This window comes from Pterocles gutturalis, unplaced genomic scaffold (assembly GCF_000699245.1).
Source record: "Pterocles gutturalis isolate BGI_N339 unplaced genomic scaffold, ASM69924v1 scaffold49272, whole genome shotgun sequence".
NCBI lineage: Eukaryota > Metazoa > Chordata > Aves > Pterocliformes > Pteroclidae > Pterocles > Pterocles gutturalis.
Genome location: NW_010112077.1, coordinates 1,700 through 15,444, shown reverse-complemented (window position 1 = coordinate 15,444; position 13,745 = coordinate 1,700). Strand labels below are relative to the sequence as shown.

Sequence of the window (13,745 nt, the reverse complement as noted above, 5' to 3'; positions counted from 1 at the left end):
TGTCTGAGCACCAAAAAGGGATACAACCAGTTAATCAAGTCCTATATCAGAATTAGTATGTGCTGCAAACTTCATAGATCAACACAGGAAAGCTGATTATTATTCTACGAGACTCAAAACAGTCTTAAGGTTAGGCAGTCGTACATCTAACAGGTGGCTGTGTGGCACTTGCACTATTTTGCAGAATATTGTGCCCACTGTTGTAGAAGCAGTTGACAAAACCCCAATGCCATTAACTTCGCCCCAGGTCCCCAGTTGTGTTATGACCCCTTTGCCTACCTACCATGGGATGGAGGATGCAAAAATATTAGCTATTTCAACAAATCTGTTTCATAATGGCACAACCAAAACAAGTGATATGGAATGAGCTTTCACTGGTTGAAAAGTTTACAAGACCTATTTCAACTTTTGGCTGAAGTTTCCAGACACTGAAGAATTTATTCAGGAAAAAAAAGTTCAGGTTCCTTGCCTTGATAACACAGGATTATGTTTGCAGAATTAAAATGCAGAACTATAGTTACGTCTTCTTTCAACCACCTGATAATCAGATTTTTTGTATTTGACATTTTTTCACACAGTTGCAAAATTCAGAGGAACCCCATGAATATCTAAGTATGAATACCTGTTTCACACAGATAGCTTCCACTCCTGCACAAATCTCCTGCAGTGACATAATATTAAGCATTGCTCATTAATCATGATTTGCCTTTCTAGAATTAGCACATCACTCATTTGTATTATGTACACTATGTAATGGTGTCCAAAAAAGGATTATTTACTACATATGAATTGAAAGAGTAGAAATCCACAGTACCAGCTAAACCACTATATCCACTGTATTTAGTAGAAACTTTGGAAAAATTTAGTTTTAAATCCTTTGATACTATGTTATTTGCAAAAGTAACCATGGCAAATACTATATTTAGAAATATATCTTTAATAGAAAGTGATCCAGTGATGAAGAAACTTAACAATCAGCGAAACTTTGAACAAAATAACAATTCCATAGTAAATCTCCTAAATGAATCCAAACCTTCATTACTAAAAAAAGTAGAAGGGTGGGTGGGTTCCACAGTAGAACACATAAAAATACTATTTCACAGTAAGTGCATAAAAAGCTAGTAAGCTAGTAGATTGGTGCAGCATACTGTAATTGAAAAATGTTTTAATTTTTCCAAATACAGGCTTTCTTTACTCAGGTTTGGTTTTTCCTTTGTTTTTAAATGAATTATCAATTTAACAGCGTACAGACATTCATCACTGTTCTTCATCTAGCACATTTACGTCTCATTTAGAGACTAACTCACTAAGTAGCTGCCATATTCACTCAACACCACTAGAAGGTGCTCCTCTGTTGAAAGATAATTATTTCTGTCTGGATTGCTTCTCAAAGCTAGTTTTCCTCTGATAACTGTGGTTCTGGCCAGTTTTTTTACATAGACTGTAACTGCAACAACTGCCTCTGTTATACAACAGCAGGGCCTCAGATGCCGTAACCTTTATCACAGCATGAGAATAACAGATCTGTTACCAATCATTTTCTTGATAAATCTGAATTCCAGCCGAGCAGGACTCTAGACAGTTTTGTTGGAAGGTGAGGGGGGAGCTGACGCATTGTAAACAGCCACGGTTTTGGTAAGTTTAGGAATCATAGAATCATAGAATCATTTAGGTTGGAAAAGACTTTCAAGATCATCGAGTCCAACTGCAAATCTAACACTGCCACATCCACCAAACCCATTCCTCAAGTAACTTAGGGCAGAATGCATCCCTAGAGAGACATTTGCACACTTGTCTGAAGTCTAAAGGTGAGTTCAACATTTAAAAAAGCTATAAGACAACCATACAAATGTAAGCATATGATCTATACTAATTCCACACCAACAGTATCAGGATATCAAACTGCATCTGGAAATCCAAGGATCAATAATCCATATTTTATACACAACCTTATATGATCCTCAACCAAGTTAAGATTTAGTTTGATACCCAGAAAGGCATTCTGACTGCCTCTGGGTACACATCGACTGCCTCTGTAAGCTCTTTGCATATGCAACAAAAACCTTAACTGAGAGCTGAAATAATTGCAGTTTTTCTAATAAAAAACTTCACTCTGCACAATGTCTGAAGAGTTTTAAGTTCTGTGTTATCTCAGATTGGGTATGATTTGGTAAGAAATGGGAAGGAAAGGGGGAAATGAGGATGGACTGACCGAAAGAGGGTAAAGGAAGAAAGTCACCACACAGTTCAAACAGTTTAAACTACTGAAAACTAAGATCAGCCCCCAAAGAAAGGCTTCCTGCTGGTAAGGAGACATGCACGTGGCCTTTCCCAAATTCCAGTAGCACAGGGGATGGCAGCACAGTATAATCCTCCACTGGAGCACTTTGCAGAGGCTGTTGCAAGAGGCAAACTAACTAAGCTTCAAGGCTACCCAAAGAGTGTGATTCACCAGACAGGTCTGAATGATCAAAATTGAAATAATCAAAGGAGAAAGGTGCTGGCGAACAGTTTGGCATTAAAGAAATGCTTTTCTACCCCCCCTATATGTTAATATGGCAAAAGGCTGTTCCCTGGGAAGTCTGATGCTACTAGAGAAAGGCATTCCACCTCTAAAGGGGCATCTGTCCAAGTTTTAGACGGATGATAATTTATATAGTTCAGAATCTAAGATAAAGAGAAAGAATAAAGGCATGCCAATGATAAAGCTTTCAGGTCCAGAATGCTTTATGTGCAGCATGACCATGCAAAGCATCTTAATCTTCAAATAGCAAAAAAAGAGCTCTCCATCTTGAGACAATAGTGTCTGAACAAGGAACAGACACAGAAAACAGTACATGGCACTTGTTTCCTTGAGCTTACGGAGCACTTCCTTAGTTCTGCTGCTGAACACTTCCAGCCCTTTCAGAGGAAGAGCCTCTCCCTCTCAGAGTAAGGAACTCAGACCTCCTCAACAGAGTAAAAAATGTCTTCACTCATTTTGAAGTTGTATTTATTTTAGGAATATCTTGTTAGACAACATTCAGTATATCTTACACGTATTGAAAAATAGCCACAAATTTTGTCTTGAGGCATTTACAATGGTCACAAAATATTCACTGAGGCTCTTTGAGAGGTCTAGTTATAAAGGAGTTCAATTTCAAATAATATGAATTATTCAGTCACAAAATGAATAGTTCCTTTCATTGTGCCAAAGACACCTAAGTGACACTGACATACTTAGGAATACACGTGCTCTTCCTTCTTTCAGGAAACGGTCTTTAAAGGACTTCACCTTTCCAGAGTATGTCACACCAAGGAAATAGCTGGAACAGGCTTAACTTGCTTCCCTCAACAAGACAAAATAGTGTAAGCTGGCTTTATGGCATGTCTCTTGAAGGACAAGGTTTGTAACTACAAAAATGAAAAAGAGGGATTGAATATATACTTACATTTAATATATCTCAAAGCAATTAACATGCAAATTCCTACTCTTGGTTTTGGCCTTCTAATATGATTGTATCAGGTGTCAATCTGACTTCCAGGGCACTACCCAAAGGAGAAGGTGAGTGAAGAAACTGTGCTCTGCAGCAAATGGGATAACTATTCCAGGGGAAAAGTCTTGTCTGGAGTAGCTGATCTACAGGGAGGAACTTGTACAGTATCAGTGGAAACAGAAGAACAAAACTTTATGAATTACCACCAGAGGACACAATACTAAATGAGAGTTTTGCAGCAAGTGTACGACAATACCATAACATTTGAGACAAAAAGGGGTTTGGCTCTCTAGAGTTCATGGGTACTAGTAGAGTGCTGAGGGTAAGACTTTTTCAGGTACGTTGGTGGGTCAACCCTGTGCAGGCAGCAGTGTTGCAGTGTAGCCCCTTTGACTCAGAAGAGATCACTGATCCTGCATTCGTTCTGGTAAGTGCAACTAGCACGGCAAGCAGAAACAGTCTCAAGAAGAGTTTGCTTTTTTATCTGCAGACTAAGAGATTAAAGTTTGTAGATATCCCCAAGAGAGTAGCACTCTTGTTCTACTCTTTGAATTTAGATAGGCCATACAGAAGTGACCTCTAATCTAGCTAAAAATTGTTCCACCTTTGTCTGCAACAGAGATGAGGTGCATGGGATATAAGCATGGCCCCAAACCACTTCAAAGTAATCTAAACCGGTATGTATCAAGAACATCATCAAGCAAAGTGGAAGGCATGAAGAAAAGTATTTGCAAGGACTTCGCACTTTCATTTGCTATATGAAAGTGATACAAAATTGAATGCTGTGCTAAGCCCTGCCTTCCCCAGGTCAGGAATCCCACAGAAGCTCCACACGAAATACTAGTTTCTCCTTCACTTTCTATACCTCCAACACATTACACTGTCAAGAGTGAATTAAGATCTGTATTTTTTTGTCACTTACATCAGTGACCACAGATTAGCAAGACAGCTAGGATATTTGTGGGCTTTTGTTACTTGAAGCTGGGATCTCCCAACTTTTAGGCATTGTTCTCTTTTTCTCAAGTAAGCTAAAATTAAACATTGTTGCTACTGTGACTCTCTAGGAACATCTTCCTTGATCCTGCCTCATCTCTTTATGCCCTCCCTGCCATAATCCTCATTTTCATTACTTGTTTAGCATGTTTGACTTTGGCTGAATCTTGTACAGATTTCGTTTCTTCTTTGCTTTAGTATTAAATTAAAGTATGCTTCTTAGTAGATACACACTGCATCACTGTCCCAGAAATAGAAAACATTATTTAGCACATGCATAAGTCAGCCTACAAAGCCCTAAGCAGCTGTCCACTTTGAAAGATCATACGCCAGTGTTGCAGATGAAACATGAATTCAAGGCAGTTTAAAAGACAGGAAGACCCCAGCAGAAGAATCTGTCTCTTTTCAACCAACAGTTTGGTTTTAAACACATTTTTTTCTGGACTTCAGGCAAATGGCCAAAATCACCAAATTTACCAATATCTTAACAGAAGTAGGAGGGTGAAGGAGACGGTAAATTTGGGGGTTTATGGGTACATGTGAAAATGAAGCAGTTGCTTCTTAGTAACAGGCAGGCAGGAACAAAGACTACTGCTAACTACTACCTTTATTATTTGTCTTCAGAATGACTGTCATCTAAAAATAGACGTATTTTTGTTTGAATTCTGAGCAAATTGTTGGGGGCTGGGAAACTATTCTGGGAGTTACCAGTACAGTCTTTCCTATTCCTATACCTTATCTCAGAATCCACAGTGGGCTACTGTCACTGAGCCAGAAGCATCACTGGTTTAACCCATAAAGTTCGTAATACTTTAAAGTCTTATAAATCATAATAATAAATAGCAGATAACCACATCTACATCAGGTAGTTCACCATAACTTATTCAATGGTCAATTTGAGTATGCCAAAGATATTCATTTTTCTATCATACCAGGTGATTCATTGATACATGCATCTATCAATGCAGATAAAGCAATGTGCAAAACATGAAAACACGGATGTATCTTGTAATTTATAAATCATGTCTTAATAAATTATTTTTTCTGCTTCTTTATTTGGATATATAATCTAAGAAATCTTGAATCCCTGCTTAAGGGAAGACACCACTTTAAACATGTTAAATGGTTTTGGTTATTTATATGAAATAGGAAAACACTGTCTTTTCCTAATTGCTACTGTCATCACTAAAATACCATCATAACCATCCTTAAATTACCATTAGCATTTTTCTTGAAAATTTCCAAAGAAGAGTCTTTCTCCCAAACACCTATGCAGTCATCTGCTCCAAGGCTGTGCTGCAGAGATTGGGCTGACGCATAACTACACAAGGTGAAAGTCAGCTCCAATAAGGCCTTCATAAAGGCACCAAGAACTATAACACGCTGCTGCTTGGGCAATAACAAGTGGGGCTACTTATGGCTTTAATGTTAAAGCATTCCTAAAATGTAGGTATGTGATACAGGGTGGAATTGACTCTGCTTAGGACTACAATGCAGCTGTCTCTGGCATGAACCATGGTACATGGGTAAGAACATCTCACCTTACTTAGAAAAAAAAGGAAACTACAATGCTTTATCTGAACCAAACTTTCAGAAAATTTGGATGAAAAGTCCTTGGTTTGTAAAAGTTTTGCATGATCATTGCTTCTTACAATGAGTTACTCAACACTTACTGTTCATGTCTCAGTTCACCTTTCCACAAGGCTCTGATGCTACCTCTACCCAGACGCCCAGTCTGCCCCCGGGAGACTCCTTTCCCACCTGGAGGCTCCAGGAAGAACGTGAATCCTCAAAGCAGAAAAGTCTCTGCTGTTCCCGTCATCCCCTGGCAGGGGCTGCCCAGTGGGAAATGGGTTACTGCCCCTTCTGACAAAAAGAAAGAAAGAAAGAAAGAAAGAAAGAAAGAAAGAAAGAAAGAAGCAGAAAACTCTGTTTTCCAGCATCTAAAATGAGACTATGTGCCTCGTCTGTCTCAGGAATCACATTTAGAAATATTGTCTCACTGCCCTTCCTGTCTCGTAGGGAACAATTACTGATCCCTCTTCCTCAAAAGTCACTCTGGTTAGTGAGTACAATTTTTTTTTTTTAAACTTTTGCCATATGTAAAATATCTATAAGAAACATAAAAAACACACTTAGTATTTGTTAAATAGTTCTTAAATCCTGAGAATGTATTCAAAGTTTTTTAAAGCCCAGAATGACAGGGGGTTTTTTTAATTTTTGATTTTTTCAAAATTATTACAAAACAAATATATAAATTTTTGAGGCAGACACACAGGCTGACTTGAAGCCCCAGCAGAATAATACAAAGAGAAATGTTGTCTGGTACTTGAAGGACCTTCAAGCCACTCTGACAGCCTAAGGGGGCCCTTGAAAGGACACAGCATGACCAAGGAGGTCACGTTCTCCTTGAGGCTCTCCATCCAGCACACGACGAGGTGATGTTCCACACTAACACCGTCTCCATCTCGCCACTGTATAGAAAAAGGATACAATAAATTTGCCCCCACACTAGATTGCACCTGCACTACGCCCATCAGGCTGCTTCTGCTAGGAATAAGTTCACTTCTATTTCTGGAAATCAGGGAACGGAGACGCATTATTTCTGTAAGTGGCAGGCATCATTCCAAACTCAGTCCCAGTCTCAAATGGAAAGAAAAATCTGAAAGTCATGTCAAAAAGATCAAAACACAGGGATGACATATCAGTATTAAGTAGCAATGAACTTATTTTTAGTTTTCAGTCACTGGATGCTAAATATTCTCTAGAGCCTTCCCTTTACAGATAATCTGATACATGTAGCTCTTCTCACAGTCTCACGCTGCTGCTTCGGGAATGGGATATGCACCTCCAGTAGAATCAAAGCTTTCACTGAAGAGAGAATAATCTTTTTGTAGCTACTGCCTGTACCTCTCCAATTAAACTCTATAATTTACTACCCAGAGGTAATATGGTATCAGAGAATCACCGAATCATAGAAACACAGAATGGTTTGGGCTGGAAGGGACCTTAAAGATCACCGAGTTCCAACCCCTCTGCCATGGGCAGGGACACCCTCCACTAGACCAGGTTGCTCAAAGCCTCATCCAACCTGGCCTTGAACACCTCCAGGGATGGGGCTCACCACCCTCACAGTGAAAAATTTCTTCCTAAAATCTAATCTAAATCTACCCTCTTTCAACTTAAAACCATTACCCCTTGTCCTGTCACTACACTCCCTGGTAAAGAGTGCCTCCCCATCTCTCCTGTAGCTGCCTTGAAGTACTGGAGGCTGCTATTAGGTGTCCTTGGAGCCTTCTCTTCTCTAGGCTAAATAAACCCAGTATGAGACTGATTCCACAACTAATGCTAAGAGCAGATGACGGCAGTCTTCTCATTGAGCCTGAAGAGAGGAAGCAGTAAGATGTTATGGCTGTTCTAAAAATACAAGAGTAAAGAAGAAATTAGGAGGTCACTTGCATGCTTTTCATTTATATTTGAAAGGTCACTTGTGGTCTCCCTCATGAATGATGTAAAGTTTATTTTAAACTGACATCTTAATTACTGGGAACATGCCAGAGCTGGAATCTGATGAGTCTGCACTCATTCAGTGGCTGGCTGTGAGCTTCTCCCTTTTTATGTTTTTGGTTGAGGATTCTGGCTCTCAGAAATGCTTGCTCACAGTCATTTGTGTGTTATTATTAGCAAACTGTTAGATTGGCCCCTTGGCACACATTTTGCAGGACCAAAATAATCTTATTGTATTGATTCAACATTTTACTGGAAATAAAAGAGGTGAATTGACTGTGAAGCAATCACAGTAGACCTTGAATGCCTTCAACAGCATTAACGTGATCATTGTTACTGAAATTCATACTGAACGGGCTCCTGAAGACAGTATTTTTTTACCAGCTATCACTTCAGTCGTTTTCTATTAGGCTGAAGTCATCAATGGAAAAGAAAAAGCAGGAACAAAGTTGCCGGGTATTATGTGACGGATCTTATTGTAATGTAAGATACAGAGCTGACAACAGAAAAGAATATGCTCTAACAATCAGGTTAGAATTTTATGCAAGTATTGCCATACAGCCATGACTTGTTCCTACAGATGGTGGCACAACTGTTCATATAACTACTATCAAACAGGAATGGGAAAAAATCTGTCTGAAAAACAACCAGGCAAAAATCTTATCAAATCTCTTTTTTTTTTTTCTTTTGCAAAACAGATCATATTTGGTTCATTGACTATTGCACAAGCACCTCTATGAAAGCGAGATGCCACTGCAAGACTAGCAGCAATGCCACAGCACAGATTTTACACCAACATGACCCATAACATATCAGGATACTAATTAATCATATATATACTACTGTAGGAATTTCTCCTATGTCTGTTAGCTGCTTAACAGATTCACTTTTCTTAGGTAGTACACTATGATCCTGACTAAATACCATTCTGCCTAATTTCCTCTTGCACTTTGCATACATTCATTGCTTCAGTTGATGCACATTTTAACTTTCAGCATAAAAGCAGACACTGAATAATCTGTTTATAACAGGTTTGCAATATCTTTTAGAGCCTTCCAGATAAGATGTTTGACAAAAACAGTAATGCCTTCAGACAATAGGTCCTCAGTGGGTGTTTTGTTTGAAACTGTCTATCTTGAAGTCGCTCCCAGCATGGCACTACTGTCCATTAAAAAATTTGCAACATTACTGTGTACCCACAGCTCAGTGCAAGTCGTATAATGACTGCTTTATTTATTCACTTCAGTGTCTATGAAGCTCAGATTATCATTTAATTCTAAAAAAACTGCATACTGTGAACATTTGTAAGAGAGCAACCCATTAAATTCAACATTTATTCAACTGCTTTGATTTGCTTGCACTCTTATGATTCCCCTATTTTAAGAAATATGGCTTTAGTTCTTTATATCTTGTTTTCCATAATTTGTTATAACGTATTAATTATTTAGTTTCCATCCACATCATTTAAAAAGGAACTTAAAAATATAAATTCAGGCACATTCATTGGCAATTTAATAAAATCCAGTCTCTGTAATCACAGGCTTTTAATCAGATTTTAATACAACTTTATAATCACTTAGAATCAGAAAAATGGACATATAGACACACACATTTTCTAGTATACTTTTAAAAAGTGATGTATCCAATATGCAGCATAAACTAAGGATTTCTACACATGGAAAACAGTCAAAGCAAAGATGCTAGACTGAGAAAATTAAGAAATTATTTTTCCAATTATACTTCCCATTTATCCATACTGCTAAAAGTCTATTCAAATGAAAGATTATTTTAAATTTATATGATAGTTCATATTTATATATAGCGATGCAAAATGCACAGCCTGAACTTTGCACCAAAAAAACCCCCACTGAACTGAGAATTTTGGCCTGAGGTTAGAGGACAGAACTGCAACTGTGCATCCACTGAGAAGGTGCCGATTAAAACACAAACTTTCTCTACACTAAATACTGTGTTATTTTCCAGACAGTGCCCCAAAGACATTTGAAAAATGTACAAGAGCTTATTCAGGAATTTCTTTTAAGTCAGGATTTAAGATTTGAATGCATTTTCTGAATGTGTGGTGTCATCAAATGGGGTCAGTTTGTAAGCTCTTTCTACTTTTAATAAAGCAGAAGACAAATCAAGACATCTCTAAGTAAGTGCAAAGAAGATACCGCTTTTCCTTGCCTCAAGTAACTCTCTCATGCAGAACAAAAAATAAAAGGGTTATATATCTTTATTTTTTATTTCCCCAAACTTCCCATATGCATCTGTGACCTTTCATTTTCCACTGCAAAATAAAAACCATGGTAGAACACAATACCTAACCAAACAGAAGACATGCTTAGTGATGAATCACAAGAATATAGTGGATAAAGGCCAAAAGGCAATTTTAAAATTCCATTTGTTCTGACCATATGCCATGAAAATATAAAGAATGTACTAGATAAAGGCTGTTTTCCTTGAAAATATTTATCATGGGAGATGTTTATCAAATGAAGTAAGTTATTTCTTGACCGAAGAGCAAAAAATGTAATTGTTTTCTAATCTTAAGTCATGAGCAGTGTCTTCAAGAAGTCCCTGAAGAGGTCACTGCTCAAAGGTTGTTATGAATATTATCAACAGAAAACATCCCACCATGTCCTCCAGTCGAGATCTCTACTTTTCAATAATATAGTTTACCTACTCCCTTATCTCTCAATAAACTTGGAGGTGGAGCCTAAATTGTGTTTCCAGCTCTTCTCCTTCCACTTTTAGACACATAACATGCTTGAACTTAATTCTATTGTTTTTATAGTTCATGACACTCATGGCTATCAGTGTCTGTCACAGAAGGTAAACTGTATTACAGTGTAGTTCTAGCCACACTATTTTTCTAGTTCATATGCAAACTCAGCAGCAAGAAATACAGAAGACAAGGGACAAAAGAGCAGGAAGGACACAGAGAAAGAAAATCCTTTCCACTCTTCTTCATCTAAAGTGAGATGTGCAGACTAATCCTTCTCAATTTCAATTTGCAGCATACACTGTGAGCCAAGATCTGACAGGGGAAGATTGACTGGTGTTATTTGGTTTCCTGACTGCAGGAAGTTATTCACAGGCCACAAGAAACTAGTCACAATTTCCCCTACAAACAGAATTTATCAGAGAAATATAAATAAATGAACTCTTAAAAAAGAGAATGGTTCCAAACAATTATACATGGAAAAACAAAACAAAACAAAACAAAACAAAACACCAGAAAAAACATCAGCAGCTGTCAAAAAATAGACCAAGGAAATTAAAAACAATCAAGGGGTGTATTCATAAAGTGCTTGATGCCAGAAGATCCAGAAGGCATACTCAGTGAAGTTCTCAAGAAAATGAGGGATTTCTAGGCAGTGAAGACACTGAAATATTGGCAAATAACTGACAGGACAGATTTCAGCATAGACTGTACGAATCTTCTAGAGACCCAGAGATACACTGAAGCTGTAAACACACATCATCATCTCATCAATGCAACCGCTATGCACACCAGCTAGTTTACATCTAGCATGGCCACATCAATCAGCAACACAGTCAGATTTCAGTCACACAGACTGCCATCTGCTCACAGCGTATCACAAGCAACAGCGTATTTCCACCAACACGCTGCGTGGGTGCACTCCCACAGCACTCGAGCCAGCACAAGGCAGGGCTGCCATGGCCCCCAGCTCTCTTGGCTGCACAGTCCTCGGCTGTTGCATTGGCACTGGCACCCAAGCGATCGCATCAGTTCAAGAAGCTGCTGTAGATAAGAGCAGAAGCAATTGGTTTTCCACGGGATCAGCTGCCTGAGCTGGCTCGCTGCTCCATCACGTTAACAACAGCGCTGGCTCCAGGGCTTCAAGACAAATTCAAGCAAGTCACCCTCTAATCTTCCCTTTATTCTCTCAATCCTCTCACTATAGGGCTTATTTTCCAATTTTATCATCAGTTTCATTACTTTTCCATAATCTTCTCCAATTTAACAAAATCATTCCACAATTGTGGAAGCCAGAATCGAAAAGATTATTGCAACAGTGCCTGTTCCAGAGCCAAATTAAGGTAAAATGTCCTCTTTATGGGAACATTTTATGTTTACCACTACATAGAGGTAAAATGTCCACCAAATAGCCATCAAAATGCTCAACCATTTTTCACAATAAGAGCTTCAAGAGAAGTCTGCATTAAGAGAAGTTTCTTAAGGTGGCCTTGCATGTTCATTTATTGACATAACAGCTTTATATTTGATTTATTGAAACAATAGTGGCTCGCTCTCTATCTTAATGGAATGAGACAGACTAAGGAAATGGCCTATCGCTCATGTGCTTCCAGGTGTTCCAGTAACCATCCATCCTGCAGTCCTACCAGTATAAGAATATAGGACTAGTCCATCTAGAGCAGCAATGACACACCTAGAATCAGATGGTTCAAAGAACGGTGCAGCTGCCAGGAGTGAAGTAATATTTTCCATGATTTCTACTTATCTCTAAAACTCAGAGACAGCCTTGAGCCCTTAGATGCAACATTTTCTATGACTCAGTTAAGACAATGATAAATATTTTTGTATCTCTATATATTTACATCTAAGTTCTCGGTCTTAGAATTTACCCAGGGTCACTCCACTCCTTTCAGTCAGTCCATGTGCAGTAAATTCCCCAGTTTAGCCACATCTTGTGCACAAAAGCATTTACTGTCACATTTTTTTCCATCTCCTACCTTTCCATTTCCCTGACTCCCTCTTGTACTAAGAGACAGACAGGTCCTGCTTCTCCAGAATTCCTGTTTCCACGTGGGAGCTCTTCAGCACAGCTCCGCTAATACTAACACTAGCCTCTCCTTCCACTTATGTGACTTTTGACAAGAGTCATAGTGTCACTACCCCAAGGAATAATGCCTTTTCTGCAAAGTGCTGTGAAAAATACATGTTTAAAAATCAGTCTGAGGATGCAAAAGAGTATTTTTATAGTATTGAAAACCACTGACCTCTTGCGTATTTCAAACATGTCGGCTTTCACTATTTTTAGCATTTTTTGACTGAAATCATTGTGAATTATGCTCACATAAGTAGACATGGCATTAATTTCCACAATGATGTAAGCTTTGATGTATTGAGTTCTATACAGCTCTAAACAGTTGAAGCGATTAATAGCAAAGCTTCCAAAATTGCAGTGAGTAGAAAGCTAAAAGGAGAAGTCAGAAAGCCATTATCAGGAAGTCAGTATGCACATCGTGCAACTTACCAAACAAGCGCTGATGGAAGAGAAATTTCCCAGCTATCAGTCCTGTGAGAATGGCAAGCAGCCACAGAAGCACCTTCAAAAATATCCAGCCTCCTCCTTCAGGGTATTTATTTGTTACGAAGGAGAAACAATTACCAACAACAATAACATTGGCTTCTGTCTGACTGTGAGATACTGGGTCCTCAGCAAATATTAAGAAGTTAAAGAAGATCACTAAGTAAGCCACAACTAAGCGAGACCACGGGTGCTGGAAGTAGTAGCGGAAGTCTTTATCCATCCTCAGGTACTTCAGAACTGTTCTTTGCCTGTATGTAAAGACAAAAATGCACAATATTATATATACACCCAGAATTCTTGGATCTTAGGAGATACCTGCACATTACAAAAATAAAATCACTGTAACCATGTCGTCAGTCATCTTTAATACTTCAGACCCGATTAGCCATGAAAGTTTCAATCAAAAGACACTGTTAGATACAGGTAGAGAAAAACATGAAATTTCTGCCCATTTCAATGTAAAAAC

At 38.4% G+C, this 13,745-nt stretch overlaps 1 protein-coding gene across 1 annotated transcript in view; it reads right to left on the bottom strand.

Moving 5' to 3' along the window:
• The window catches only part of LOC104462098 (transmembrane protein 117-like), a gene marked incomplete at its 3' end in the record, with an annotated part of 28,799 nt that extends 15,300 nt beyond the window's left edge, over nucleotides 1-13,499 (bottom strand). Inside the window, exon 1 of the mRNA XM_010073915.1 lies at nucleotides 13,223-13,499. Within this exon, the coding sequence (XP_010072217.1) occupies nucleotides 13,223-13,499 (277 nt within the window). The remainder of the gene's footprint in view (nucleotides 1-13,222) is intronic.
• Between the last annotated feature and the right edge of the window lie 246 nt (nucleotides 13,500-13,745).